Raw genomic sequence first — 24,540 nt, forward strand, 5'->3', positions numbered from 1 at the left:
ATCACATCAGCCACCACACCGACACACAGGCAGCCACAGGGCATGGGGGAGAGAGGGAGCGAAGGAAGGTTAGGGAGGGGTGGAGACAAGGGTCAAATTAGAGGGAGGAGCAGGAAGGAAGGAGAGAGAGAGAGGAGGGGAATAGCGAGGGATAGAACACAGAGTGACAGACAGGCACACCACAAGATTGCATAATTGACAACAGCGGTGGAATCAACCAACCATTGGCACAGAGACAGACAGGAATCACAGGCATGCATATCAAGATACGACACTGGAGGGTCACTACAGGAGGACGAGGGGAGTCTGATTGTATGTTTATTCACAGGAAACACATCGGACAGACATTCAGCGTACATTTAAACAGCCAGAATGCCATTTAACCCCAATTTGAGAAAGTGTCTATGTTTAGACTGGAAGAGGCAGCAACACTATCATAAGCACACAGATAACATATTCAGGAGTTCGTCACATAGTGCCTTTACTTCCCCAACTAGAGGAGAAACAGAACAGGTTGTATTTACAATGGCTAGACAGGACAGAGCAGGTTGTATTTACAGTACCTAGACAGGAAAGAACAGGTTGTATTTACAGTACCTAGACAGGAAAGAACAGGTTGTATTTACAGTGCCTAGACAGGACAGGTTGTATTTAGAATACCTAGACAAGACAGGGGACAGAACAGGTTGCATTTACAGTACCTAGACAGGACAGAGAACAGAACAGGTTGTATTTACAGTACCTAGACAGGACAGAGAACAGGTTGTATTTACAGTAGATAGACAGGATAGGGAACAGAACAGGTTGTATTTACAGTACCTAGACAGGAAAGAGGCCATGTCTAAGATATCTGTATTACCGGAAAGAGGCCAACGAGAGAACTCAATTCAATACCATTTGATTTGTACTGGAGGTAGAACTGACCTTGCTGGCGATGATCCTCTGCACCTCCTCGTCAGGTGACGTGGGGGTGCTGGCCAGGTCAGGGTTGGAGTTACTGATGCTCTTGGAGCGGGCCAGGTGCAGGGTGCTGGGGCGGGCCGTTGCCCTGGACAATGTGGCGTACTGGATGGGCAGCTCGTAGGCCGGGGTGGCACCCCCTGGGTCAGGGAGAAGAGGAGGGCACTGATACCAAAATACACACTTATGCTCAATATAATAGTTGAGTGAGAATTCTCCAACCACAAGGCTGGTGTGGAGATATAGTGAATCTTCAGTGCCTGCTGTTCCATTACTCACCAGTAGGGGGCATGGCAGGCTCGGCAGTGGGCAGGTGGAAGCAGTAGTGGATGTAGGAGGCCAGCAGGTTGTTCCTGCCATGCTGGTCCTGGTTCCCCTCCAGGTTCTTATGGATCTGGTTGACCAGCAGGGACATGGCCTCGAACGCCGCACGGCCCAGGTTCACTGAGAGATGGGAATGGAGAAAAAGAGGCAGAGATCACACCTGGGTTTGCACTTTTGGGACTGTTCCATTTATTCCATTGTACAAGGCAAGTTCAATCGAGCATAGACGTAAATTATTTGAAAATGTATCCTAGATCCTAGAATATTTGACCAGGAGTGTTTCTGCGGGAGAGATGAGGATCATGAAAGGGCATGAGGGATGAGTCAATCTAAGATGGCCGCCCTCTGTAAAGTTGCCAAGCCACTCACCGATCTGTCCTGCGATGACGGGCGGGTGGACGATGAGCAGGATGAGTTTGGAGAGCAGCTGGTGGAGGAAGCGGACGCAGGTGTCGAGTAGCGCCCCCCGCAGGCCGGTCATGCTGGCCTTCAGCTCACTCTCCACGTTGGCCTCACTGATGATACAGTCCTTCAGACGGAACGGGAACGAGTACTCCTCCAGGACATAACACAGGGTGAAGAACTTATCCAGGTGGGGGTCCTAAGAGACAAAGTCACATTGGGGGGACGGGGCGGGGGGGTATTCATTTAATATACAATCCCATTGACTAGAGGATTAGAGAAAGTGAGGTAAAGAGAGAAGTGAGAGAGAAAGAGCGAGCGAGCGAGCGAGAGAAAGAGAATTACCTGAGTGTGAACTGAGGAGGCAGCTGTCACCTCCACATTGAACACCTGCTTGTGATTATCCACCCACTTCATGCCTGGAAGCTGCACCTGCAATACACACACATTACCTACATCAAAACTCAGCCACACACAGACCAAGCATACAAAAGCATGCATGTGCTCACACACTTACGTCAGGGGTGAGGACGGAGTAGCTGGGTGGTGGTTTCTCCACAGAGACGGGCAGACTGAAGGAACCGGTCCGTAGGCGGCCATGTTGCATCAGAGGAATCCACTGTGGACACAGACAGTTTAATGCACATTATTACGTCACTCATAAATAAAAGACACAGCACAGCCAATCACTGATGACACGTCTAGTGTTTCAAAGGCCTAAATATTAGTAGCTTGTAACTGAGGTATGTAATGGGTAGGGAGGCACCCTAACTTGGGTCCATAGTTTTCCCTGGTCAGGTAAGTGGAAAAACCTCCGGGTCCTAGAGAAGCGTACTCACGGTGTATCCCACGGGGGTCTCCAGGGGCGTGTTCTGTTTGGGCTGACAGCTGATGTGGTAGAAGGTGAACAGGAGGTGGTGGTTGTCTGTCAGGTTGGCTGGAATCTTCATCTTCACCTCCTCATAGAACTCTGGAGACCTGAGGGGAGAGAGAGAGATAGGTGAGAGAGGGAAGGGGAGGAGGAAAGAGACAGAATGAGAGGATGAGTGTAACAGGAAAGGTGTGGAAGGGAACGGGCTCTTACTTGTCATGGTAGATGACGGGTGAATAAGTCTCTGTGAAGAACTCAGCACAGCTGGATTTCCCAAAGATCACCTATTATGATGAGAGGAGACAGTGTTTATTGGATCTATGCCCATGTACAAAACATCCCCCCCGTACCACATTTTGCCCTCAGAGCATTCTTGATACACAAGGGAAACTGTGGAGTGTAAAAAAAAAAACAGCAGCGTTGCAGTTCTTAACACACTCAAACCGGTGCCTGGCAGGCCAATCACTCACCGGCATGGCCAGACTGGGATCCTCTCCTGCCATGAACTGCACCTTGACAGCAATGTTCCTGACTGAGCCCTGCCGACTGCTGAAGTTCAGGCTCTGGGGGTAGATATACAGCAGGTTCCTGGAAGTGGAGAGGAGGAGGACAAGATGAGAGAGAAGAAAGAAATGGCAGTGAATTTGAATTCCATAATACAACCAGGAAGGTATAGAGGGGTCATTGCACTCTAGATTCAGCTCAACTAACCTACACGCTGCGGCTGTCTGCCAACATATCCTCCCTACTAACTAACGCACGGACCACAGGGAGCATGCATGGTCAAATCAATTATATCTGGCATGTGACTACTTACCACATTTCTGGAACAAAAACAGAATATCTAGCAAAAATGAGAGGGTAGTATTAGGTAATCGCCGCAGATTTATAACAAATCAAAGATAAATCTTAACAAATACGCCTATAAAAAGTGAGAAGGATTGGGAAAGAGAAACCATGTGAGACCTAGCAGGGTGTGAGTGACCTTCAACTCCTGTCCAAGTCAAACATGTGAAAGAACATCCGAGCATACCAGTATATTCCAATCCTAAATAGAATTTGTTTATCAAGAACATTGCTAATCTATCTAGTATCCACACACTCACAAACAACACAGAGCAGTGGGACATATTGCCATGGTCTGATGGTCAGCCCAATATAATACTGTGCCCGGTTGCATTAAACATCTTAAGTGTTTCTCTTAAGGATTTACCTTAAGGAATAATGTTCCCTTAGCTAAGATAATTGCTGAACGGCGTTGCAGAGCCCCTCAAACGTTTCCCATAGGTACGGGCATACTTAAGGGTACTTAAGGTGTTTTACGGTAGTTTGAAGGCATGTGTGGAAGAAAAATTCTGGTTACCATGGAGACGACCTGATTTACTGACTGAAGGTCTTGTCAAAGAGCATGTATTTAGGGAGATTGCAAAATATAACTTATATATATACATTCAAGACAGGAGAAACAAATAAAACACATTTATTTTAGTTATCTTTTTCTCAACTTGTTTCTATTACTTTCTAAAACATCAAGCTAACTTACAGAGTAGGTAGCTAACTAGCCAGCTGGCTTTGTAGCCATTGATTGTGCACCTTCCATTGTTTAGCTAAGTAGCTAGCTAGCTGGTTGATGTTTTCCTTTTGCAACCAGAGCAGAGGAAAACATTCACCTTCACACATGCTGTTTACATTGATATCCATACTGAATGAAGCACTTGAGGGACCTCATGGGCACCATTAACTTTTTCACTTAATTTAAGAGAGAAATTCACCTTAAAATGTTTTGTGAATCCGACTTAAAGTTAAACTTCAGATGTTTTATGCAACCAGGCCCTGGTCCATATCTACCAGGACAAACAGAGACTCAGTTGATGTTAATGTAGGTCATGTGTATTTGACACCTGGAGGCCTGACAGAGTTACTCCAGAGGTTGGGATGAATGCCAAGGTCAGCCTGACTAAGGCCACAGAGCTGATCTCTGATTGGACCACGACTGAGCTAATGTTTCACAGTCATTTTGAACACCCAATATAAAAGAGCCGGATCATTACTGATATCCGATGTGAGACTAAAAAGATACTACAGACCTGAGGCACTTATACATACAGCTGAGAAAATGAACCCAGGGAAACATTTTAACGACAACTGAGGAGTAACAACACCCTTAACAAAGCTTGAAGACAAACAGGCATAGGAAGGGGCACTGGGCGATTCTCACGAGATTTCAAGTCGATAGTCTCTCTGAAGAGATAAATAAATAATCTCTCTATATAGCCTCTGTCCTCAGGTCAGGATGAGGGCCACACTACTCTGCCTGCTGTGTATGGCCATGTGTTTAACAGGGATCCCAGCCAGCCCCATCCGGAAGGCCCAGAAGAACAACCAGGCTGCCCCCATTGATGACATGAACGTGCTGATGTACGGCGTGCTGCAGTTCAGCGAGACCCTGCACCACGTCTACGAGAGCACCGATGCCAAGTTCGCTCGGATCGAGAGGTCGCTGAGGAGACATGAGGAGAGGCTGGAGAGGCTGGGCCAGGAGGCAGGCCAGGCCGCAGAGAAGGACAGACAGATGAGACAGGTGCTAGGACAGATACAGGTGAGGAAACATACTCGTCCTGCTCTGACGAAGGTCTACTGTGAACGGAAACCTGCCAATTAAATTACTGAAATGTGCATAGATCTAAGTGTGCAGATGCTTTTTATTCAGTAGAATTTGGATCTTGCACCTTAGCTACTCTGTCAGGTGTACAGTAGATGTATCTATTTACTGGAGAAAACATACCCAGTCAGACACCTCAAACTAACTTTGACAGTGTCATCAATTGGTAGATGCGTTTTGAGAGGGTTAAGCATCTAAAATTATGATAAATTTGTGGATTTCACTCCACAGAGCGACAGGTCAGACAGAGATAACCCTGCTTTGCCAACAATCTGAAATCCCAGTCAGTCAGCTAAGCTCTATTCCTCTGGGCTCCAAAAGGGAGAGAGAACAGCTGAACAGACATTGGAGAGCAGCTGAACAGACACCATTGACTATTTGGCTGAATGGGCCAATAACTGCCATGAATCTGAGCACTCAACTATCTGGCTAGCTATTCAACATAAACACAGAGCCATGTACATATTTGTTTTGTTTACTCAATATAGATCCTAATGTTCTGAGAACAGAGGGAGTGTGAGAATGACATTGGCCAGCCAGTGTATATTGAGGCCAAGGCAGTTTGAGCAGCTGGTCTAAGATCAGTCGGAGGGAGAGGATTTAAAGCCAGATGCTCTTTTCCAAGGGCCAGATGGCTGGGCTGCAGTCAAAGGCTGAGGAGGCCAAAGGCAAGGTTGCCCGGGTGGAGCAGGAAGAGGGAGAGCTTAGGACCAAGGTGATCAACCTGGAGACATACCTTCAGAACTACCCCCCCAACGGCATACAGGAATTAAAGGTAAGGTACACTTCTCAATCACACACAGATTATGCCAAACAATTCAATGCCAACACACTCAATATGTTCGATTCCATTCATAAATTCAGATGTGCGTGTGTGTTTTCAGGATAGGGCGTTTAAACACTCCAGTGTTCTGGAGGGCCTGCTAACATGGACACAGTTCCAAAAACAGAGCATTGAGAGTCAGAACCAACAGTTGACCAAGCTACAGAAACTGGTGGGTATAATAGCTGAACATAGTTTGAAAAATTCTAAATAGAATCTGCCCATGATTGATGTAGTGATGGGTGCCGTGTTTGACTAAGTTTGCTTTGCTTTTTATTTCAGAGTGAAGCCAGGAGACAGCCAGTCCTTAGTCACATCACCTGATGGTTCCACTGAATCTCAACACCAGCTACTGTAGCTACTGAAACTACACTCCATGACTTTACCCTGGTGCTTAAGTACCCTGTCTACTCATACAAGCATAATTCACACAGAACAAATACTCCCACCCAATAAACTGAATTACAATAACATTACATATTTATGCCACTGTATTATACTTCTGAATACTTTTAATTGTGTTTAACACATGCCCTTTTTTATATGTACATGTTCTTTATTTTAATTCTAATTCATTCTTACTGCTGTCATTTTGTATATTTTGTGTGCAAATAAAAATCTGAAAATATAATTTCTGAGCTGTGGTATGTGTGATCTATGACAGTGTATAAGAGTCTACTGATCTGCAGGTGGTGTGAGGGGTGTAGACTGACCTGTAGGTGATATAAGCAGTGTAGACTGACCTGTAGGTGGTGTGAGGGGTATAGACTGACCTGTAGGTGGTGTTAGCGGTGTAGACTGACCTGTAGGTTGTGTGAGGTGTGTAGACAGACCTGTAGGTGGTGTGAGGCCTGTAAACTGATCAGTAGGTGGTGTGAGGGGTGTAGACTGACCTGTAGGTGGTGTGAGGGGTATAGACTGACCTGTAGGTGGTGTGAGGGGTATAGACTGACCTGTAGGTGGTGTTAGCGGTGTAGACTGACCTGTAGGTTGTGTGAGGCGTGTAGACTGACCTGTAGGTGGTGTGAGGGGTGTAGACTGACCTGTAGGTGGTGTGAGGGGTGTAGACTGACCTGTAGGTGGTGTGAGGGGTGTAGACTGACCTGTAGGTGATTTAAGCGGTGTAGACTGACCTATAGGTGGTGTGAGGTGTGTAGACGTAGCGGGCAGGGAACTCCAGCACCTCCTTGGTGGGGCGCACCCTCAGGTCAGGGTAGGGTTTGACATGGAGCAGCTCAGGAGACAGGCAGTAGTGAGGAGAGTCTGGGGCAGGAGAGATGTCTATCTTCAGCTGGGCTAGGGACAGAAGGAGCAGGAAGAGAGAAAAACAAGGTTACACTAGTAAACCTAAAATATATTCTCTATTCAGCCTATAGAATTTGTGCAGGTGACTGTATATAAACATATATGTGTGTGCTGAGGAGGTACTGTAGTAGGTACCTGTGACAGGTCTCAGTCTGCGTAGGACAGAGGACGGTCTGCGCATGTCTGCCAGAAACTTGTAGAGGTCTTCATCACTCAGCCTGTCCCCCTCCTACAGATACAAAGATCATAGTATATTGGCACACAGACAGGTTACAGTGCCTATAACAAGTATTCAAACCCCTTGGATTTCTTCAGATTTTCTTGTTACAAAGTGGGATTTTTTATTTATATTTTATTATGTCAGAGCTCTACAGAAATACTCTGCAATGTCAAAGTGGAAGATAAAATATAAATTATGAAAAATATGTTGATTAAAATCAGTATTCACCTTTCTGAGTCAATACATTCAAAACACCTTCGGCAGCCATTACAGATATGAGACTTTCCCATGAAGACTCACAAGAGCTTTGCCCATCTGGATTGTGCAATATTTGCACACGATTCTTTTCCAATTTCTTCAAGCTCTGTCAAACTGAATGTTGATCTTTGTGACAGCACTTTTTTCACATCTTACCATACATTTTCTAGGAGATTTAAAGGGATAGTACAACATTTTGGCAAGCAAGCCATTAAACTGGTGCAAACCCTGAGTGGTTTCCTTCCTCTCCAGCAACTCAGTTAGGAAGGATGCCTGTATCTTTGTAGTAACTGGGTGTATTGATACACCATCCAAAGTGTAATTAACAACTTCACCATGCTCAAAGGGATATTCAGTGTCTGGTTTAGTTTTTTTTTTTTTTTTTTACCCATCTTTCTTTGCGAGGTATTGGAAATGCTCCTTGGTCTTTGTGGTTGAATCTGTGCTTGAAATTCACTACGTGACTAAGGGACCTTACATATCATTGTATGTGCGGGGTACAGAGATGAGGTAGTCAGTCAAAAATCATGATAACCCCTATTACTGCACACAGTGAGTCCATGCTACTTATTATGTGATTTGTTAAGCACATTTGTACTCCTGAAGTTGTTTAGGCTTGCCATAATGAAGGGGTGAATACTTACATAAACAATACATTTCATTCATTTGTATTACTTTGTAAACATTTCAATCCCACTTTGTAAAGCAACTAAATGTTTTAAGAAATCCAGGAGGGGTGAATACTTATGATAGGCACTGTACACCTGGCTAGCACAAACTCACAACATTCTGACTGACCTGTTTGAAGAAGTTGGTGACTGTGAGAGTGGCTGGACGGAAGGTGGCAAAGTTACACATGTCCTCTCCCACACTCATCCGCTCAAACCCTTTCTTCTTTCTCTCGTTCCATGTTCCATGGCCTTTCCGCTCTGACAAAAAGACAAGTCATCCGTTTAGACATTCAATAACAATTATTACATGCTCATTATGAAATGACACGTTTGTTACATCCACAATTCAACAAGAAGTGTCTGAGTGTGACTGATGTAAGGAATTCCAACGTGTATTTCCATGTGTATATGAAGAGAGAATCTGTGTGTGTGTGTCTGTGTGCTTGACATCCTAACTGTGATTAAACCAGGGGGTGTTTGGTAGAGGTCAGAGGTCATAAGTACCAGAGTCAGAGTCGGGGTCGGAGCGCTCCAGCCCCCCCACACTGCTGACGATGTTGACCAGGTGGATGGCCGTCCAGGCGAAGGGCATCCTGTACCTCCCCAGCCTGCTACACGACGTCTCCGCCTGCAGACGCAGCTTCTCCAGCTTCTCCTTGTGCTAAACAGAGAGAGACTTGAGAAAGGCCTTGAGAAAAGGCATCTGCAAGGTGATACTGTAGTAACGTTTAGAGTTTGTTGGACATTGATCTACAGAATAGGGAATTGCAAATATTGCAGTTGTCTGACTAAGCCGAATTGAGAAATGCTGATGGCTACCCAGCTGGACAGAGTCCCATGTGCATGACCCCATACAGGCATGTACACAGGCAAAGAAAAGACCAATAGAAGATAGATACTATGAACTTACTGTTACCTTTGATGAGTCCGACTCTTTCATGACCATGTAGGGTTCACAGGATTCCCCTATGTCTCCCTGCTGAAGGACTTTCTCCAGCTGAAACACACACACACACACACACGTGTGTAACGGTGTACATTGCTGACCTGACCATTATTTGCACTTGGTGCACACATGGTGCATGCACACACATTTCTAAAGCAATATATGAACTGCAAATATTGGATGCATCTTCAGAATAACTCATGTCACATTCACTAGGTAAAGACAAATAGGTCGTTGCACTTCACTGTCACCTATGTGGCAAAGCTTACAGAACTTTATCTAAAGTAAATAAGTGATATAATGCAGCCATGGATAAGGTATTGCAAAGTCACTTGGCATGAATCTTCCTGGTGGCTGAAGGATATTCCACTGATTTGTCTGGGATGGTCTGCTCAAATACAGTTTACACAGGAAATTGGCCAGTGTTACCTTGTATTGATTGTCCTGTGCTACATAAGAACCCCAGTGTTGGTGTTAATAGCCAGTGTTGGTGTTAATAGCCAGTGTTGGTGTTAATAGCCAGTGTTGGTGTTAATAGTCAGTGTTGGTGTTAATAGTCAGTGTTGGTGTTAATAGCCAGTGTTGGTGTTAATAGCCAGTGTTGGTGTTAATAGCCAGTGTTGGTGTTAATAGCCAGTGTTGGTGTTAATAGCCAGTGTTGGTGTTAATAGCCAGTGTTGGTGTTAATAGCCAGTGTTGGTGTTAATAGCCAGTGTTGGTGTTAATAGCCAGTGTTGGTGTTAATAGCCAGTGTTGGTGTTAATAGCCAGTGTTGGTGTTAATAGCCAGTGTTGGTGTTAATAGCCAGTGTTGGTGTTAATAGCCAGTGTTCTATTGCAGGTAGATTTTTGGATTGTTATTTTTTTCAATTGATTGATTAATTATTCTTATGCTACACAAAGATAACGTACATTTTTCTAAACTAATCCAATCTGTTAGTTGGACTTATTGCACCCGTTACTGAAATGATTGTTCCAGTTTAGATGGTTTAGGTCGTCTCACATCTTAGTCCTCCTGACCATGGCAGTCATTCTGAATGCAGGTTGTGGGTGAAAATATTTCAACATTTTGGATATCTCCACTCTAGCTTGATTCCAATGGAAATTACACCACTTTGCAAGCCAGCATAATTTGAATTTGCAAATAAAACTCAAAGAATAAAAAAGGAAAGTTTTACATCTTCCTAAGTCTGAGGGGGGTTTAAACCTTCCAGACTTGGAATTGCGTCAACTCACCACACAAGTCTTCTTATTGCGACATAGAGTTAAATGCACTACAGAGGAACAATGGGTACATATTGAAGATGCGCATGCTTATCCCCAGAATCTTTTTACATGTCTATTTTCAAAGGATAAAACTGAGAACATTAAAAAGCAGCAATACATAGATTTTTGGGCAACTCGACCTAATTCACGCGGATATGTCATTCTCATTGAAAGCAACTCTAAGAAGCGGTAGATCTGTTCTATGTACGTTATTTCTATGCTGACCGTTCTTAAGTTTCGTTTTTTGCTTCTTTTGTACTTTCGGTTTTGTACACCAGCTTCAAACAGCTGAAAATACAATACATTTCACAGCGGTTTAGATGGTACAATGATTCGCTACACTACACCTTGTTTGTTTTGCCCTATTTGAGTCAGAAACTGATATTAATATGATAGGTAAGATATAGAAACCTTAAAGAGAGCCTATCTAAAAATATAACTGATATTGAAACAAGACGGAGGTAATGTTAGAACATAAATAAATACTGTTCATGAAAATGTTTAATCCAGTATAAAGTCTAGAATGTCTTATACAAGAGATAAAATTCACTAATTTTACAGTATAACGGCAGAGAAATGTCTTAATTTTACAACGGGTAGGCCTAATCCTGAATGCTGATGGTTAAAACCGCATTCCAGCTGGTGTCTATTCCACAAGTTGCCTCCGGCTAAATCTATGACATTGAAATACCTTTATACTCTGTTCTATCTGACTGCGCAATCCACTGTCTCATCAGCCCAGCCAGGCAATTTATAAACTTGACCTCCAATATGAAAATCATCTAGACATTATCTCATTTTTCTTTTAGACTGACATTTAGATTTCAACAGCAGAGATTTGTATAAACCCTGCTGTCTGTGTCTCCGACATTTGCAACATTGTTTTAATATTCAAATTCAATCTCCTGCTGTCCCATAGTAATGAACGAGTAGGGACGAGACAGACAGACAGGCAGCGTTTCTATGCAAGTCAAAATCATGAATCAGCTGGCATCATTTTTATGGATATTTACAAAAAAAAATCTATTGAAAAAAGGTCAAATGGAAGGACAGCTAATTTGCAGTCTTTCCAACTTCAGATTGAAGTGATTGTGCTACTATAGCTGTGTTGTTGGCTAGCTCCTCTGAACAACAGTGTCCTGACGAGTGAGCACATGTTCTATGCCAGGCGAATTCATGCCTCATCAGCTCATTGTTATGGATGTATCTAAATAAATGGCCACTAGAAAACAGCTTAAACAAATGCAGCTACTTTGCTGTTATTCTGGCTGCTCCTTGATGACAGTTGGCTAGCAAGCAAGCAAGCAAGGGATAAGAACGTTGCCAGCCAGTATGGCAATAGAACATTTATAACAAACGACTGGGTCGCGTTCAAAGATACGGTGCCGTTGATGTTTGTGTGCTGTCATTTGTATGTTTTGTAAAAACAAAATATATATATCGTACCCCAAAAATATTTGACTTGCACACCTGATGTGGCCTTTAAATCATGAGTTGCAGGCCACTGTATTAGGGTAAAGTAGGCCCTCAAAATAAGTCTTATAAAATATGGATTGTGTTGTCTTAAAGAATGTAATTTTAATGATAACATATTCGCTTGGGATCTCACTTAGTGAAGGCTACAGGACTGAAAATGAATGACTGCAACAGCCATGTCTTGATCACTAACAAACAGTCATGGGTGGTAACTCTACAACTCACACGAAAGGTAAGGCACACAGGGAAATATGCAAATAAGGATTTACACTAAGCAAAATGTTAATTTCACACCGAAAAGTGTGGAAACGTATTGACACTGGAACAGTTAAATTTAACACTCAGTGTTTATTTAACAGCGGAGAATTTGCTGTGTAATTCAGATCATACCAAAAACATTGTGGTAGGTGGATAGAAGATAAAATATGTTTTATCTTTAACAATTCATATGGACAGGACTAGGGGTTTTCTCCTGAACATGTGACCAGACCAAGACACAGTCCTACAGAGAGTCAGTAGTTTGTAATGTGACATAGAGCCTTCTCTGGACTCTATGTATGTGCCCCCCCTAGTGGCCATATGTCCAGTACCTTGATGACCAGGAAGATGTCTGCAGAGGGGTACGTGATGGAGAAGATGGCTGAGCGGGCCAGGGTGGAGATGGCTGTGTGGGGCGTGTGGAGGCGCAGCAAGCCCTTCATCTGATCGGAGTTCAGGTCAAAGTGGAAGTCCTCTGAGATCTGGGAGAGGGAGGAGATGAATGTCAAGGGATATTAATTCCATTTTGACTCTGAGATTTAAAGCACAAGACCTTTGAGGCATAGTAAGAGCTAGAATAATGCAATCAGTCAAAGCTTGAGCTCAGCATGACATAAGCATAATATGATCATTCAAAAATAAACATGCTCTATGTACACAGTCTAAACATTTCTAGAAAACTCATGGGTACCTTTTTCTTTTCCTTGACATCATAGAGAGCGAGGGTCCCAAATATTGGCTCAATTTCTATTTCAAATCTGTAGGGGGTACAAAAAGCACATGTGTTTGGATGAGAAGGAAATATGATTGATCAATTAATAAAATGCCAAAATGTATTTACTATTGTGCTGACCTGAACTGTGACTCAGCACTTTACATTAGTGTGGAAAGGGTATAAGTGAAAGAGTGACCGACAAAGATCTTTTTAGGAACGATAAGGACAGACAGATGGTCACTCACTTGAGGGACAGACACTTGACCATGATCCTCTGACCACAGTGTTCTTTGGGGACCTCTGGGACAGAACATCTCTCCACAGCCTCATCCTGTCAGACAACACACACATAGCCGTGAGAACATAAACACGACGGCAACATTTACACAGCCAGACGCCATGGCAACGTTGACACAGACACCACAGTAGTGTGTACACAGACATAACGAAGGAGGGAGAGAGCGTGAGAAGGAGACAGAGGCAAGTAGGGCTGGGCGGTAAACGGTTTACCGGTATTGATGCACGGACCGGTTTGGGCGTTTACTTTACCTTCTATAACGGTATTTGAATGTTTTGTTTGTTAAATGTGATACGCCGTGTGTAACAGCCATTTTTATAGTTTACTCCGCTACTCGAGTTCTCTCTCCATGCCGCGTTCCACACAGACCTAGCCCCTCCCCGTCACTCATGGAGCGCATGTTGTTCTTCGACCACAAGACACTTATGTTCCGTCTGCATGGTCAATGCAGCACATGGAAAAATGTTTTGAGCACATACACATATTTTTTTACTTCACCTTCATATAACCAGGTAGTTTACAACTGCGACCTGGCCAAGATAAAGCAAACCAGTGCGACACATACAACAACACCGAGTTACACATGGAATAAACAAACATACAGTCAATAATACAGTAGAAAAAGTCTATATACAGTGTGTGAAAATGAGGTAGGATAAGGGAGGTAAGGCAATAAATAGGCCATAGTGGCAAAGTAATTACAATATAGCAATTGAACACTGGAGAGATAGATGTGCAGAAGATGAATGTTCAAGTAGAGATGCTGGGGTGCAAAGGAGCAAAATAAATAAATAAATAAATACAGAATGGTGATGAGGTAGTCGGATGGGCTATGTACAGGTGCAGTGATCTGTGAGCTGCTCTGACAGCTGGTGCTTAAAGCTAGTGAGGGAGATATGAGTCTCCAGCTTCAGTGATTTTTGCAGTTCGTTCCAGTCATTGGCAGCAGAGAACTGGAAAGGCAGCCAAAGGAGGAATTGGCTTTGGGGGTAACCAGTGAAATGTACCTGTTGGGCGGGCTACATGTGGGCTACATGTGGGATTTAAAATGTAGTTTTACTTGCATTTAAGAGCAGTTGGATGCCACGGAAGGAGAGTTGTATGGCATAGTTAACACAGTGTCCAAAGAAGGGCCAGAAGTATACAGAATGGCACAGAATTTAGCAGATGTTATTGCGGGCGTAGCGAAATACTCGTAATGACAATGTTGATGACAGCGATGTGTTTTTCTATTTGCTTCTTAATATAAATGAACTAGTGTTCCAGAATTACACTATTAGTTTGTGTTTCTTACATCTGCAAACATCTCGTTTGTCTTTTCTTAGCAAGTTGGGCCTAAATTACGTTAGTCGCTAACCACTAGTTAACTGGCTAATAACTGTACTGAGTCAGAACAAACATAACTAGCTATACAGCCTGATAATACCAGGGACGGTGTATACCTCAATCAGCATGTTGTCTGTGCAACAGTATCTTCTAAATCAAAGAGGAATAAGCAAAGCATGAATGTTAACTACGTGAAGTAGCTAAATTAAAACATTCAAAGTAGCCAAAGATTATAGAGTCCCCTAGGAAACACTTACCAAACAATTTGGTTCCTACTCCGTCACAATAACTCCTCCCTTGCATTTTCATTCATTGCCATGTCAAACAACACTTTGTATTCAAAGTGCCACTATCATATTCGAACTACAGAATTAGAATAATCATTCTATTTCCATGACTCCAACAGTTCCCGAGTGGCGCAGCGATCTAAGGCACCGCATCTCAGTGCAAGAGGCTTCACTACAGTCCCTGGTTCGAATCCAGGCTGTATCACATCCGGCCGTAATTGGGAGTCCCATAGGGTGGCACACAATTGGCCCAGTGTCGTCCGAGTTTGGCCGTCATCGTAAATAAGAATTTGTTCTTAACCGAAAAAAAAAAAAATTTAAAAATAAAAATACATGTCATTTTTTTTTTAAAGTTCACACCAGTGCAATTGTAAAAATGAAGGCCTAGATTGTTTGCCCATATCATGCAGCCCTACGTGGTAGTATGGAAATTCTCAAATGAGTGCAGAAATTGATGGAAACGGGCCTCCCGGGTGGCGCAGTGGTTAAGGGCGCTGTACTGCAGCGCCAGCTGTGCCATCAGAGTACCTGGGTTCGCGCCCAGGCTCTGTCGTAACCGGCCGCGACCGGGAGGTCCGTGGGGCGACGCACAATTGGCCTAGCGTCGCCCGGGTTAGGGAGGGCTTGGTCGGTACGGGTGTCCTTGTCTCATCGCGCACCAGCGACTCCTGTGGCGGGCTGGGCGCAGTGTGCGCTAACCAAGGTGGCCAGGTGCACGGTGTTTCCTCCGGCGCATTGGTGCGGCTGGCTTCCGGGTTGGATGCGTGCTGTGTTAAGAAGCAGTGCGGCTTGGTTGGGTTGTGTATCGGAGGACGCATGACTTTCAACCTTCATCTCTCCCGAGCCCGTACGGGAGTTGTAGCGATGAGACAAGATAGTAGCTACTACAACAATTGGATTCCACGAAATTGGGGAGAAAAAGGGGTAAAAAAAATAAATAAAAATTATTTAAAAAAAAAGAAATTGATGGAAATAATTGGTTGAAGTTGAATAGAACAGTATAAAACAATCAGAATGGAGAAAGACCCATTGAAATCACTTAGAATGTACAGTGCATTCAGGAAAGTATCCAAACCCCTAGACTTTTTCCACATTTTGTTACATCACAGCCTTATTCTAAAATTGATTAAATTCCTCATTAATCTATACCCCATAATGACAAAGCAAAATCTGATTTTTTTTTTACATTTATTTAAAAAAATGAAATATCACATTTACATAAGTATTCCGATCCTTTACTCAGTACTTTGTAGAAGCAACTTTGGCAGCGATTACAGCCTGGGTGTTATTGGGTATGACACAACAAGCTTGGCATACTTGTTTTTGGGGAGTGTCTCCCATTCGTCTCTCCAGATCCTCTCAAGCTCTGTCAGGTTTGATAGGGAGTGTCACTGCACAGTATTTTCAGGTCTCTCCAGAGATGTTCGATCAGGTTCAAGTCCAGGCTCTGGCTGGGTCACTCAAGGACATTCAGAGACTTGTCCCGAAGCCACTCCTGAATTGTCTTGGCTGTGTGCTTAGGGTCATTGTCCTGTTGGAAGGTGAACCTTCACCCCAGTCTGAGGTCCTGAGCAGATTTTCATCAAGGATCCTGTACTTTGCTCTGTTCATCTTTCCCACTTTCCTGACTAGTCTCCCAGTCCCTGCCGCTGAAAAACATTCCCACAGTATGATGCTGCCACCACCATGCTTCACCTTAGGGATGGGGCCAGGTTTGGCATTCAGGCCAAAGAGTTCAATCTTGGTTTCATCAGACCAGAGAATCTTGTTTCTCATGATCTGAGAGTCTTTAGGTGGCTTTTAGCAAACTCTAAGCAGGCTGTCATGTGCCTTTTACTGAGGAGTGGCTTTTGTCTGGCCACCCTACCATAAAGGCCTGATTGGTGGAGTGATGCAGAGATGGTTGTCCTTCTGGAAGTTTCTGTGATCTCCACAGAGGAACTCTGGAGCTCTGTCAGAAGGACCATCAGGTTCTTGGTTACCTCCCTGACCAAGGCCCTTCTCCCCCGATTTCTCAGTTTGGCCGGGCAATCAGCTCTAGGAAAGGTCTTGGTGATTCCAAACTTCTTCCATTTAAGAATAATGGAGGCCACTGTGACACAATCCTGTCTCGGAGCTCTACCGACATTTCCTTCGACCTCATTGCTTGGCACTGTCAACTGTGGGACCTTATATAGACAGGTGTGTGCCTTTCCAAATCATGTCAAATCAATTGAATTTTCAAAATGGGGACCCCAATCAAGTTGTAGAAACATCTCAAGGATGATGAATGGAAACAGGATGCACCTGAGCGACATTTCTATTCTTATAGCAAAGAGTCTTAATACTTATGTATTAATACACTTACAAAAATTTTAAAAACAATGTTTTCTCTTTGTCATTATGGGTTAGTGTGTAAACTGATGAGGAACCTTTTTTTATTTCATTTAATACATTTTAGAAGGTTGTAACGTAACAAAATGTGGAAAAAGTGAAGGGGTTTGAATACTTTCCAAATGAACTGTATGTGTTGCCACCCTAGGGTCGCGCACTACTCAAAGCAAATGTGGAACTTTAATTCATCAAAAACATAAAATAAAGTCAAATACCCTAAAAACATGATATATTTTTCAAATACCGTAATATTATATTTTGGCCATATCGCCCAGCCCTAGAGGCAAGATACACAAACAGATGGTCACATGGCTGAAGAGAAGGCCATGGTACTGTACATCCACTTCATTGATGTGGTTCAATGTTTATGGTGGAATCTACATGTAATTAACTTTGAAACATTTTTATATATATATATATATATAAATAATTACGTTTTGATATAGTTTCCGTAGCTTTCTATGTTATAGCTATATCATTCTACACAAAGTCGGCTAGCACTTCAGCAACACATGCTGAGCAACAACTGAGCCGAACAGAAGTCAATAGTGAATGGATGATAATATTATTATTTGGGACAGACCTCGTCGGGAGGAGGGAAGAGCCCCAGCAGGTCAGAGTGGCGCCCCTGCAGGCGGGCCTCAGCGTTGCGGCGGTCCATGTCCTCTGCAGCTGTGCGCTCTAGCACCGAGGGCAGCAGGGCGTCCGGCGACGAGTTCTTCAGGTCAAAAATACTGGAGGCCCAGCTACCCCGGGGCGTGTCATCCAGAGAGACTGACCGCCGCTTAGCATCGTCCTGGTCATCCTGGCGGTCAGTGGCCGCAGCCTCGTCCAGTTCAAAGGTCTGCTTAACCAGCCCTCGCTGCCTCTCCCTCTGGCGCTCAGAGTTGTGGGGGGTGTGGGTTGTACTGTAATGCTGATACCTACAGACAAGACAAAATACATTATCCTCATCTTTAAATCACAGAGATAATGCACATCATGGGCACCATTGTAACCAAATCAATTGTAAATCAATGTGGATAAAGGAATGGAAAAGAGGGAGGCATGGAACACATGATAGAGGGACACTCACTTCCTCTGAATGATCAACCAGTCATCTGTGTAGACAGCCAAGGCATCTCTCACTCTTGGGTCAAAGGTGCTGTGGGTAAAAAACACATTAATTATATAGTAGGACATAAATATTACAATGGCATAGGAAAGGTACAGGGTGTTCTGCCAGTCCAGTAGAATGGCAATGCTGTGTAAAGTGTGTCAAGAAGTCCTAGTTATGTGTGTGAGCATGTGTGTGTCAGTCTTACCCTCTAGATTATTTTCTAGGCGGGGCACAAAGGAATTCAACACAACATCCAGGCCCCTGTCTCCAAAATGACCATTTGAAACCCATTGAAGCCAAACTCTTTTAGTCAGGTGGAAACAGAGCTAAGCAAGGGGACATAATGCTAGGGGAAACACTGGTGTGTGTACTGTACATAATGTACATAGTACGCGTGTTAGTGTGACTCACTCCTCCTCGGGCAGAGGGGGCTCCAGTGTAGTACACTCTCTGTCCTGCAGGAGGAGCTCCAGGTCATCTGGGGGGAACTCCATCAGCTGTCTGAGGGGGCCAGGCTCCGCCCCAGGGGCGTGGCTACTCACATACTCCTCATAGTCCACAGGCTCCACCACCTCTGTCAGCGGCACCTGACAACCAATCAATCAATAACACACGACAATCAATACCTGAGGTGCATTCAGTACGCTTGAACGTTTGCGGAACAGTTTGTACTGAACGACACGTTTCCTTGAACAGACTGAGATAGGTTTGCTCCGTTCGGTGGGTGTGCCTTGAAGCAATGAGTGACATATTTAAAAAGGGCAGCGGTGCATTTTGAACCTCAACTGGTCGTTCAGTAGAGCACCGTTTCTGTTCAATGTAACAGTTATGTTCTGAACGCAGCCCCGGAGAAGCATTATATTCATACACCTGAACATTCCACCAGGAACACAAGCTACAGGCCACACCGAGATGGCGAGCAAAGAAGAGAGATGGATAATATGAGTGATTAAGCCTACGTCTCCTCCTACCTCGCCTACTTCTCCTACGTCGCCTACTTCTCCTACGTCGCCTACCTCGCCTATGTCGCCTACTTCACCTACCTCGCCTACGTCGCCTACTTCACCTAAGTCGCCTACGTCACCTACCTCGCCTACGTCGCCTACTTCACCTACCTCGCCTACGTCGCCTACTTCACCTACCTCGCCTACGTCACCTACCTCGCCTATGTCGCCTACGTCACCTACGTCACCTAAGTCGCCTACGTCGCCTACTTCACCTACGTCTCCTACATCACCTACTTTTGACACACCTTTTTATGTAACCTTTATTTAACTAGGCAAGTCATATACATAGACACTGGCTCCACTTCAGTGAGAGCACTGCGGAGCTAGCCTTTTTATACACAAATAGATGACATCTTAAGTGGTTGATGACCTCCTTAAAAGTTGTTTGTTTCCAAAGCAGTAAATTCAACTCATCCGTAGAAAGTCCATCCTCATGTTTGACCTAAGACAAGGTGATATACCTAAAAACAGAAAACACACTGCTACTTACAGGTTGGTGTGCTCCTCGTTTTTTGGACAGCTGAGGGGAGCCATACTCTCTGGATACCTGCTTCCTGACCTCTGCAGCCACCGTCCTGACAGAGACAGACAGGAAACGGTAGAGTTCAGTTACGCTCAAACAGGGGAAACACTGTTTTTCATTCACAGCTGTATCTTCAGGAAGCCAAACAGAAACAAGTCTAGACATAATAAATACCAGAATAGCCATCATTCTGTCAGTGGATAAAGACAGTTAACTTGAGTACAACTAATTTGATGTCCAAACTTGCACGCGTTAGATTCGTATGCAAATATGCTCCATAATCTAGATACTCAGGTAAAATCTCCAGTGAGGTGCCAAAAATCGAATTGCCTCACCATTATCATGCACATGCTAATAAGCCAATTAACATAGGCTAAACAAAACCCTTGCTGCTGATAACCCAGAGTTAAACCTATTACATTTTGCTTATTGCTGCTTGAAACCATTATGAATATGTAGGCTACACCCAGACGTAATGCTAGAAGTGTTTTATACATAATTATGTGCCTGCCTTAGATTTCATAATAGCTTTCCAGTTTTGACTTCTTATCAGATGTGAGCAGCCATGTATGCTATCCATTCTCTCCCCACTACGCAGTCCCCAGCAGCTGGTACTAGAAGCCGTGCTGAATGCCAGCAGCTGTTGTGAATGGGAGTCAAGCCGGATCTGTGGGAGAAGAGAGGAGCGGTGGGCCTAGCACAGAAACCAGGCAGAGAGCCATAACGCTCTCACTGCCCCTGGCCTGGGCCTTTATGGACCAATTGCAAATGGGAGGCTTAGAGAGGGGGACAAAGTCAAACTGGGCCCCCAATCCTCTCAGAGACACAGCATGCAGCTGCTCTTCCACAACCTTATAACGGACTGGCCATCTCATTCTCTCAGACTCTCCCACACACAGACACTCACAGTTGCACACACACATAACGCTTCCGGAATTCCCTGGTCACGGTCGCTGTGGTCAAACTATGTCTTCATTCCACATGTTAAATGCTACTGCTCTCTGCTTCAAAAGGAGACCCTCAAATGTAATTTCCCCCCATGACATACTACACCCCCCCGCATCTCTCAGAAATAACTCTGATACCCCAAATCACACAACCCTTTCAAGCTGGAATTCTACAACAATCTTTTGACAGAGGCGTCAGTCACAACAATATGTTTGTGATAGTGTTTTTCTGCCGTTAAAATGTGCTACCTTTTCCAATCCCCACTTTAAACAGGATAAAGGAAAAGCTATCGCCTCCAAGGGTAATAGATGGAACATCCTGTCACACCCTTTCCTGCATCCTGAACCGATACAATGGACTGGCTCCCACTGAGGAGAGGGAGAGAGAAAGGACTGGACGATAACAGAGTTGGGGAGAGAGGAGAAACTGTAGCAATGATTAGGCCTAAGCTGTTGAATTCAGCACTCTACTCGGTTAAAACTAAGTTAGGCTATAGCCTAGTAGTAGGTTAGTTGCTACAATTTGAACTAGTAGGCTGCCAGTCAACATTCAGAGGGAACAGCACCATTCACCATTAGCTAGACTAACTCAATATGATAATCATGTGAGAGTGAGAAATATGGGTACATACCATAGTGAGTATAATAAGTCTGGTATGCGCCAGTCGGAAAGTCATAATAGGAGATACAAGATATGGGCCTGTTGAGGTGTTGTTAACTGTTTCGTACTGGATTGCTGACATTCCAAGATGTCATTGAGATTTCCTCCCTGATGGATTTTGATGTGACATGTTCACCTGCATGTCTCTAATAAAATATCCAGTCTGCTCTCAGGAGCCTCCAAGGGCCACGCACCCATAATATGAAGGAGGTTCTCAGACGATTCTATGAAGGCTGCAAGGTGAACAGCTAGGCTAGTGCTTTTTTTCTGAAAGTGTGTGTTTGTGTGTGACGGGGTGGAACGACACCTTGCTATTAACATGTACTACCATGTATTGCCTATACCCACCAACCATGCAATCAATGGCTTAGCATGCCGTTCCCTGATCAAGGCTTTGATGAACACAAGTATGAACTCAACAATGGTGGAACAGGAAAATGCATCATGTCATGCAAGGTGATATTTCGGCTATAGGTCTGATCTAACTCTGTGGATAGTAATAAAGATACTGTCCTTGGCTACTTTACTTTCCCACAGGAAAAGGGGAACTCCGTCTTGCCTACTTCTGATTTCATTGTGTAGCAGAACTCCACAAGAACTAAACTTTTCAGTTCCATCTACAGACCTACCCCCAGGAAGGGTTCTACACAGTATGACTTGAACTAGGAGTGACAGCACAGAGGATCAAGCTGAGTTCATTTGCAGCGCACCAATATTAGTGTAACCCAACCCACGCCTTGTTATCCCACAGGTCGACAGGAAAGCGAATTTAACGGCTGGTATGACTAGATAACTACCAATTATAGTTTTATATCCATTTTACCTGTGACTCCTCAAGATAATGTAATATAAAGTAACTTAGGTAACTAGTAGCCAACATGTTTGATGGCACCTACCAGATTTAGTTAATAACGTTATCTGTGTGTGCAACAAAGAAACAATCGCAAGGTATGAAAAATCTTTTTAGTTTTCTAAACAATGGCAGGGTGAATGATAAATTCACATTTAATTAGAAGTCCATATGGTGAACAATAGACTGGCCTCCGTCTGTCTCAGTTCCTATTCAGTCTGCGCGGTTTACGATCAGTGATGCCCTTAAATCCTGCACTACTCGGTCTGTCCGTCATGTCACGCGAACTAGCTGTCCTACAGAGTACATACAAATTATGAGTCTCACCGATTAATTTTGTGAGCAAATGCCCTCCTCTCGTTGGTTGAAGATGCCATTTCGCGTCCCCATTTAGTGTAGTCTTCGAACTATTCTCTCTCTCACACACTCCTGCACTTCGATACGTTTGTTGTCCTGCTGGAGTTCGCTTCCTTGTATCACCACGCCACAGTGCCTATCCCAGTGTTCCTCCTAGTGGTTGGGAGCAGAAATACAAGGTTGTGTTGTATGGGATCGTCCGCAGTGCATTCAAAATTCTCACCTGACCGGTTTCAGTAACGCTGTCACACGCCCGCGAATGGCCCATATCCTCAACAGTTGGGGTTTCATTAGTGTGAAAACTGAGGACGTTTGCTGAACAGCGAGACCTACTTTAGTTCAACATGTATACCAAGTGAAAAACACAACGTCAAAGCCCGTAGGTGTGTCATCTGTTGACAGTTTTGTTGTCCTAGCTACCTGTCAAAATAAAAGCAAAACACTACAATTAATGCATACATTCATAAATCACACTGCATATATTACAGGCCTATAATACGGATATGGATCTGCAGTAGGCCATTTTTGTGTTACTATGCACCCATTGGGGAATTGGGAAATCTGCAGTGATGCAAGTAGGCAGGTGCAACACAGCAGGCAGGTGGCACCTGAACAATGTCAATATTTTTTAGCTCAAGGAGGTTGAAGAGGATGGTAGGCTATCAAGCAATGCTATCAAGAGAAAATATTGGGTTGTGAAGTACTAGGCCAGCCGGCTAGGGATTAAATAGGTTTATAGCCTACTGTTCAACTGCTAAGCTTTTTTGAGACAATAGGCCTAGGCCTGTGTCAACCAGACAGATGACTGTGGTCTGATTCCTATTTTCCTCACCCAGGGGTCAACTAATCCAATTGATGAAAAAAAAATAATCTGCCTTTTACCAGGGAGGGAGCCATTTCATTCGTCATTTGGTTAAATAGATCTAATCCTGTTAATTATGTCTGGCATGTGCCTACAACCTCTATCTAAGAGGATGTGTACTGGCCCTATAATTCAGTGGTGCTATATTGTGGTGTGCTAATTTACACCTTTTAAATCATTTATCTACCTCGATTATGTTGTGTGCATTAGAATACTCTTCACACTACACAAGGATAGTGTGTTCATATTTGGGATGAATATGTATTATGATCATATGCCCATCCCCTAAACGGTTAGTTCCTCTAGGTGTATCTCTACAGCAGCATCATATGTTTACCTCACATTCATATTCATAACATGCTCAAGTATACATGCTCAAGTATTTCATGTTTATTCCATTATCCCCTCTTGGAGGGAATCTATGTAATATACTGTATCACATTTCCCTCGTCAGCCAGGAGGCAAAATGCTGCCTCTCCCTTCAGCAATTGTGCTTTACCAACTGTTGACCAGCAGAGGGAGATGTTCACCATGATTGTGGGGAAAGGGGTAGGGCCCAAGCCTCTTCTCTAAGAAGGGCGGGTCTTCAGATTCATGATTCTTTCTGATTTCTGATTTCGTGGTTCATGGTGCTCAACAGAACTAGCTAGCACTGTAGTGACAGACTCTGATTGTAGTGTTATGTTGCACTGTTTCTGATTTTCTTTGTAGCCTTTCAGTAGATTGACAACAAACGTTGGTCCTAATTAAGACCCAAAGGAGATGGCCTCCTTTCAAATGGAATCAAATGATTT

At 43.9% G+C, this 24,540-nt stretch overlaps 2 protein-coding genes across 9 annotated transcripts in view; one reads left to right on the forward strand and one right to left on the reverse strand.

The window, feature by feature from the left end:
• The window catches only part of LOC110538430 (dedicator of cytokinesis protein 7), a 43,989-nt gene extending 20,929 nt beyond the window's left edge, over positions 1 to 23,060 (reverse strand). For 4 of the 8 annotated variants that reach the window (XM_090193385.1, XM_036938362.2, XM_036938365.2 and 1 more), the window contains exons 1-21: positions 22,855 to 23,060; positions 20,037 to 20,121; positions 18,951 to 19,126; positions 18,516 to 18,584; positions 18,024 to 18,363; positions 13,402 to 13,487; positions 13,133 to 13,199; positions 12,774 to 12,923; positions 9,413 to 9,493; positions 9,001 to 9,157; positions 8,624 to 8,754; positions 7,483 to 7,576; positions 7,176 to 7,338; positions 3,028 to 3,145; positions 2,771 to 2,841; positions 2,526 to 2,664; positions 2,204 to 2,305; positions 2,032 to 2,118; positions 1,654 to 1,885; positions 1,240 to 1,404; positions 925 to 1,100 (exon numbers count right to left, since the gene is read on the reverse strand). In XM_090193385.1, coding sequence (XP_090049511.1) covers positions 925 to 1,100; positions 1,240 to 1,404; positions 1,654 to 1,885; positions 2,032 to 2,118; positions 2,204 to 2,305; positions 2,526 to 2,664; positions 2,771 to 2,841; positions 3,028 to 3,145; positions 7,176 to 7,338; positions 7,483 to 7,576; positions 8,624 to 8,754; positions 9,001 to 9,157; positions 9,413 to 9,493; positions 12,774 to 12,923; positions 13,133 to 13,199; positions 13,402 to 13,487; positions 18,024 to 18,363; positions 18,516 to 18,584; positions 18,951 to 19,126; positions 20,037 to 20,121; positions 22,855 to 22,904 — 2,739 coding nt within the window. In that variant the 5' untranslated portion in view covers positions 22,905 to 23,060. Of the gene's footprint in view, positions 1 to 924; positions 1,101 to 1,239; positions 1,405 to 1,653; positions 1,886 to 2,031; positions 2,119 to 2,203; positions 2,306 to 2,525; positions 2,665 to 2,770; positions 2,842 to 3,027; positions 3,146 to 7,175; positions 7,339 to 7,482; positions 7,577 to 8,623; positions 8,755 to 9,000; positions 9,158 to 9,406; positions 9,494 to 12,773; positions 12,924 to 13,132; positions 13,200 to 13,401; positions 13,488 to 18,023; positions 18,364 to 18,515; positions 18,585 to 18,950; positions 19,127 to 20,036; positions 20,122 to 22,854 lie in introns of all 8 variants that reach the window. The other 4 variants (XM_090193384.1, XM_036938361.2, XM_090193383.1 and 1 more) reach the window with 1 other exon arrangement.
• On the forward strand, positions 4,606 to 6,673 carry LOC110538431 (uncharacterized). Its single transcript, XM_021625261.3, has 4 exons — positions 4,606 to 5,156; positions 5,845 to 5,994; positions 6,104 to 6,214; positions 6,325 to 6,673. Exons 1-4 carry the CDS (start codon positions 4,851 to 4,853, stop codon positions 6,364 to 6,366), a joined length of 609 nt encoding a protein of 202 aa, XP_021480936.3. The 5' UTR covers positions 4,606 to 4,850; the 3' UTR covers positions 6,367 to 6,673.
• Positions 23,061 to 24,540: the final 1,480 nt, after the last annotated feature.

The sequence above is a fragment of the Oncorhynchus mykiss genome, chromosome 12 (assembly GCF_057628025.1).
Source record: "Oncorhynchus mykiss isolate SJ-2025 chromosome 12, ASM5762802v1, whole genome shotgun sequence".
Classification (NCBI taxonomy): Eukaryota; Metazoa; Chordata; class Actinopteri; order Salmoniformes; family Salmonidae; genus Oncorhynchus; species Oncorhynchus mykiss.

Coding starts and splice junctions, on each gene's coding strand:
- LOC110538431 (XM_021625261.3), top strand. CDS start 4,851: ATGAGGGCCACACTACTCTGCCTGCTGTGTATGGCCATGTGTTTAACA. Junction 5,157..5,844: donor AGGTGCTAGGACAGATACAG/GTGAGGAAACAT, acceptor CTCTTTTCCAAG/GGCCAGATGGCTGGGCTGCA. Junction 6,215..6,324: donor TGACCAAGCTACAGAAACTG/GTGGGTATAATA, acceptor TTTTTATTTCAG/AGTGAAGCCAGGAGACAGCC.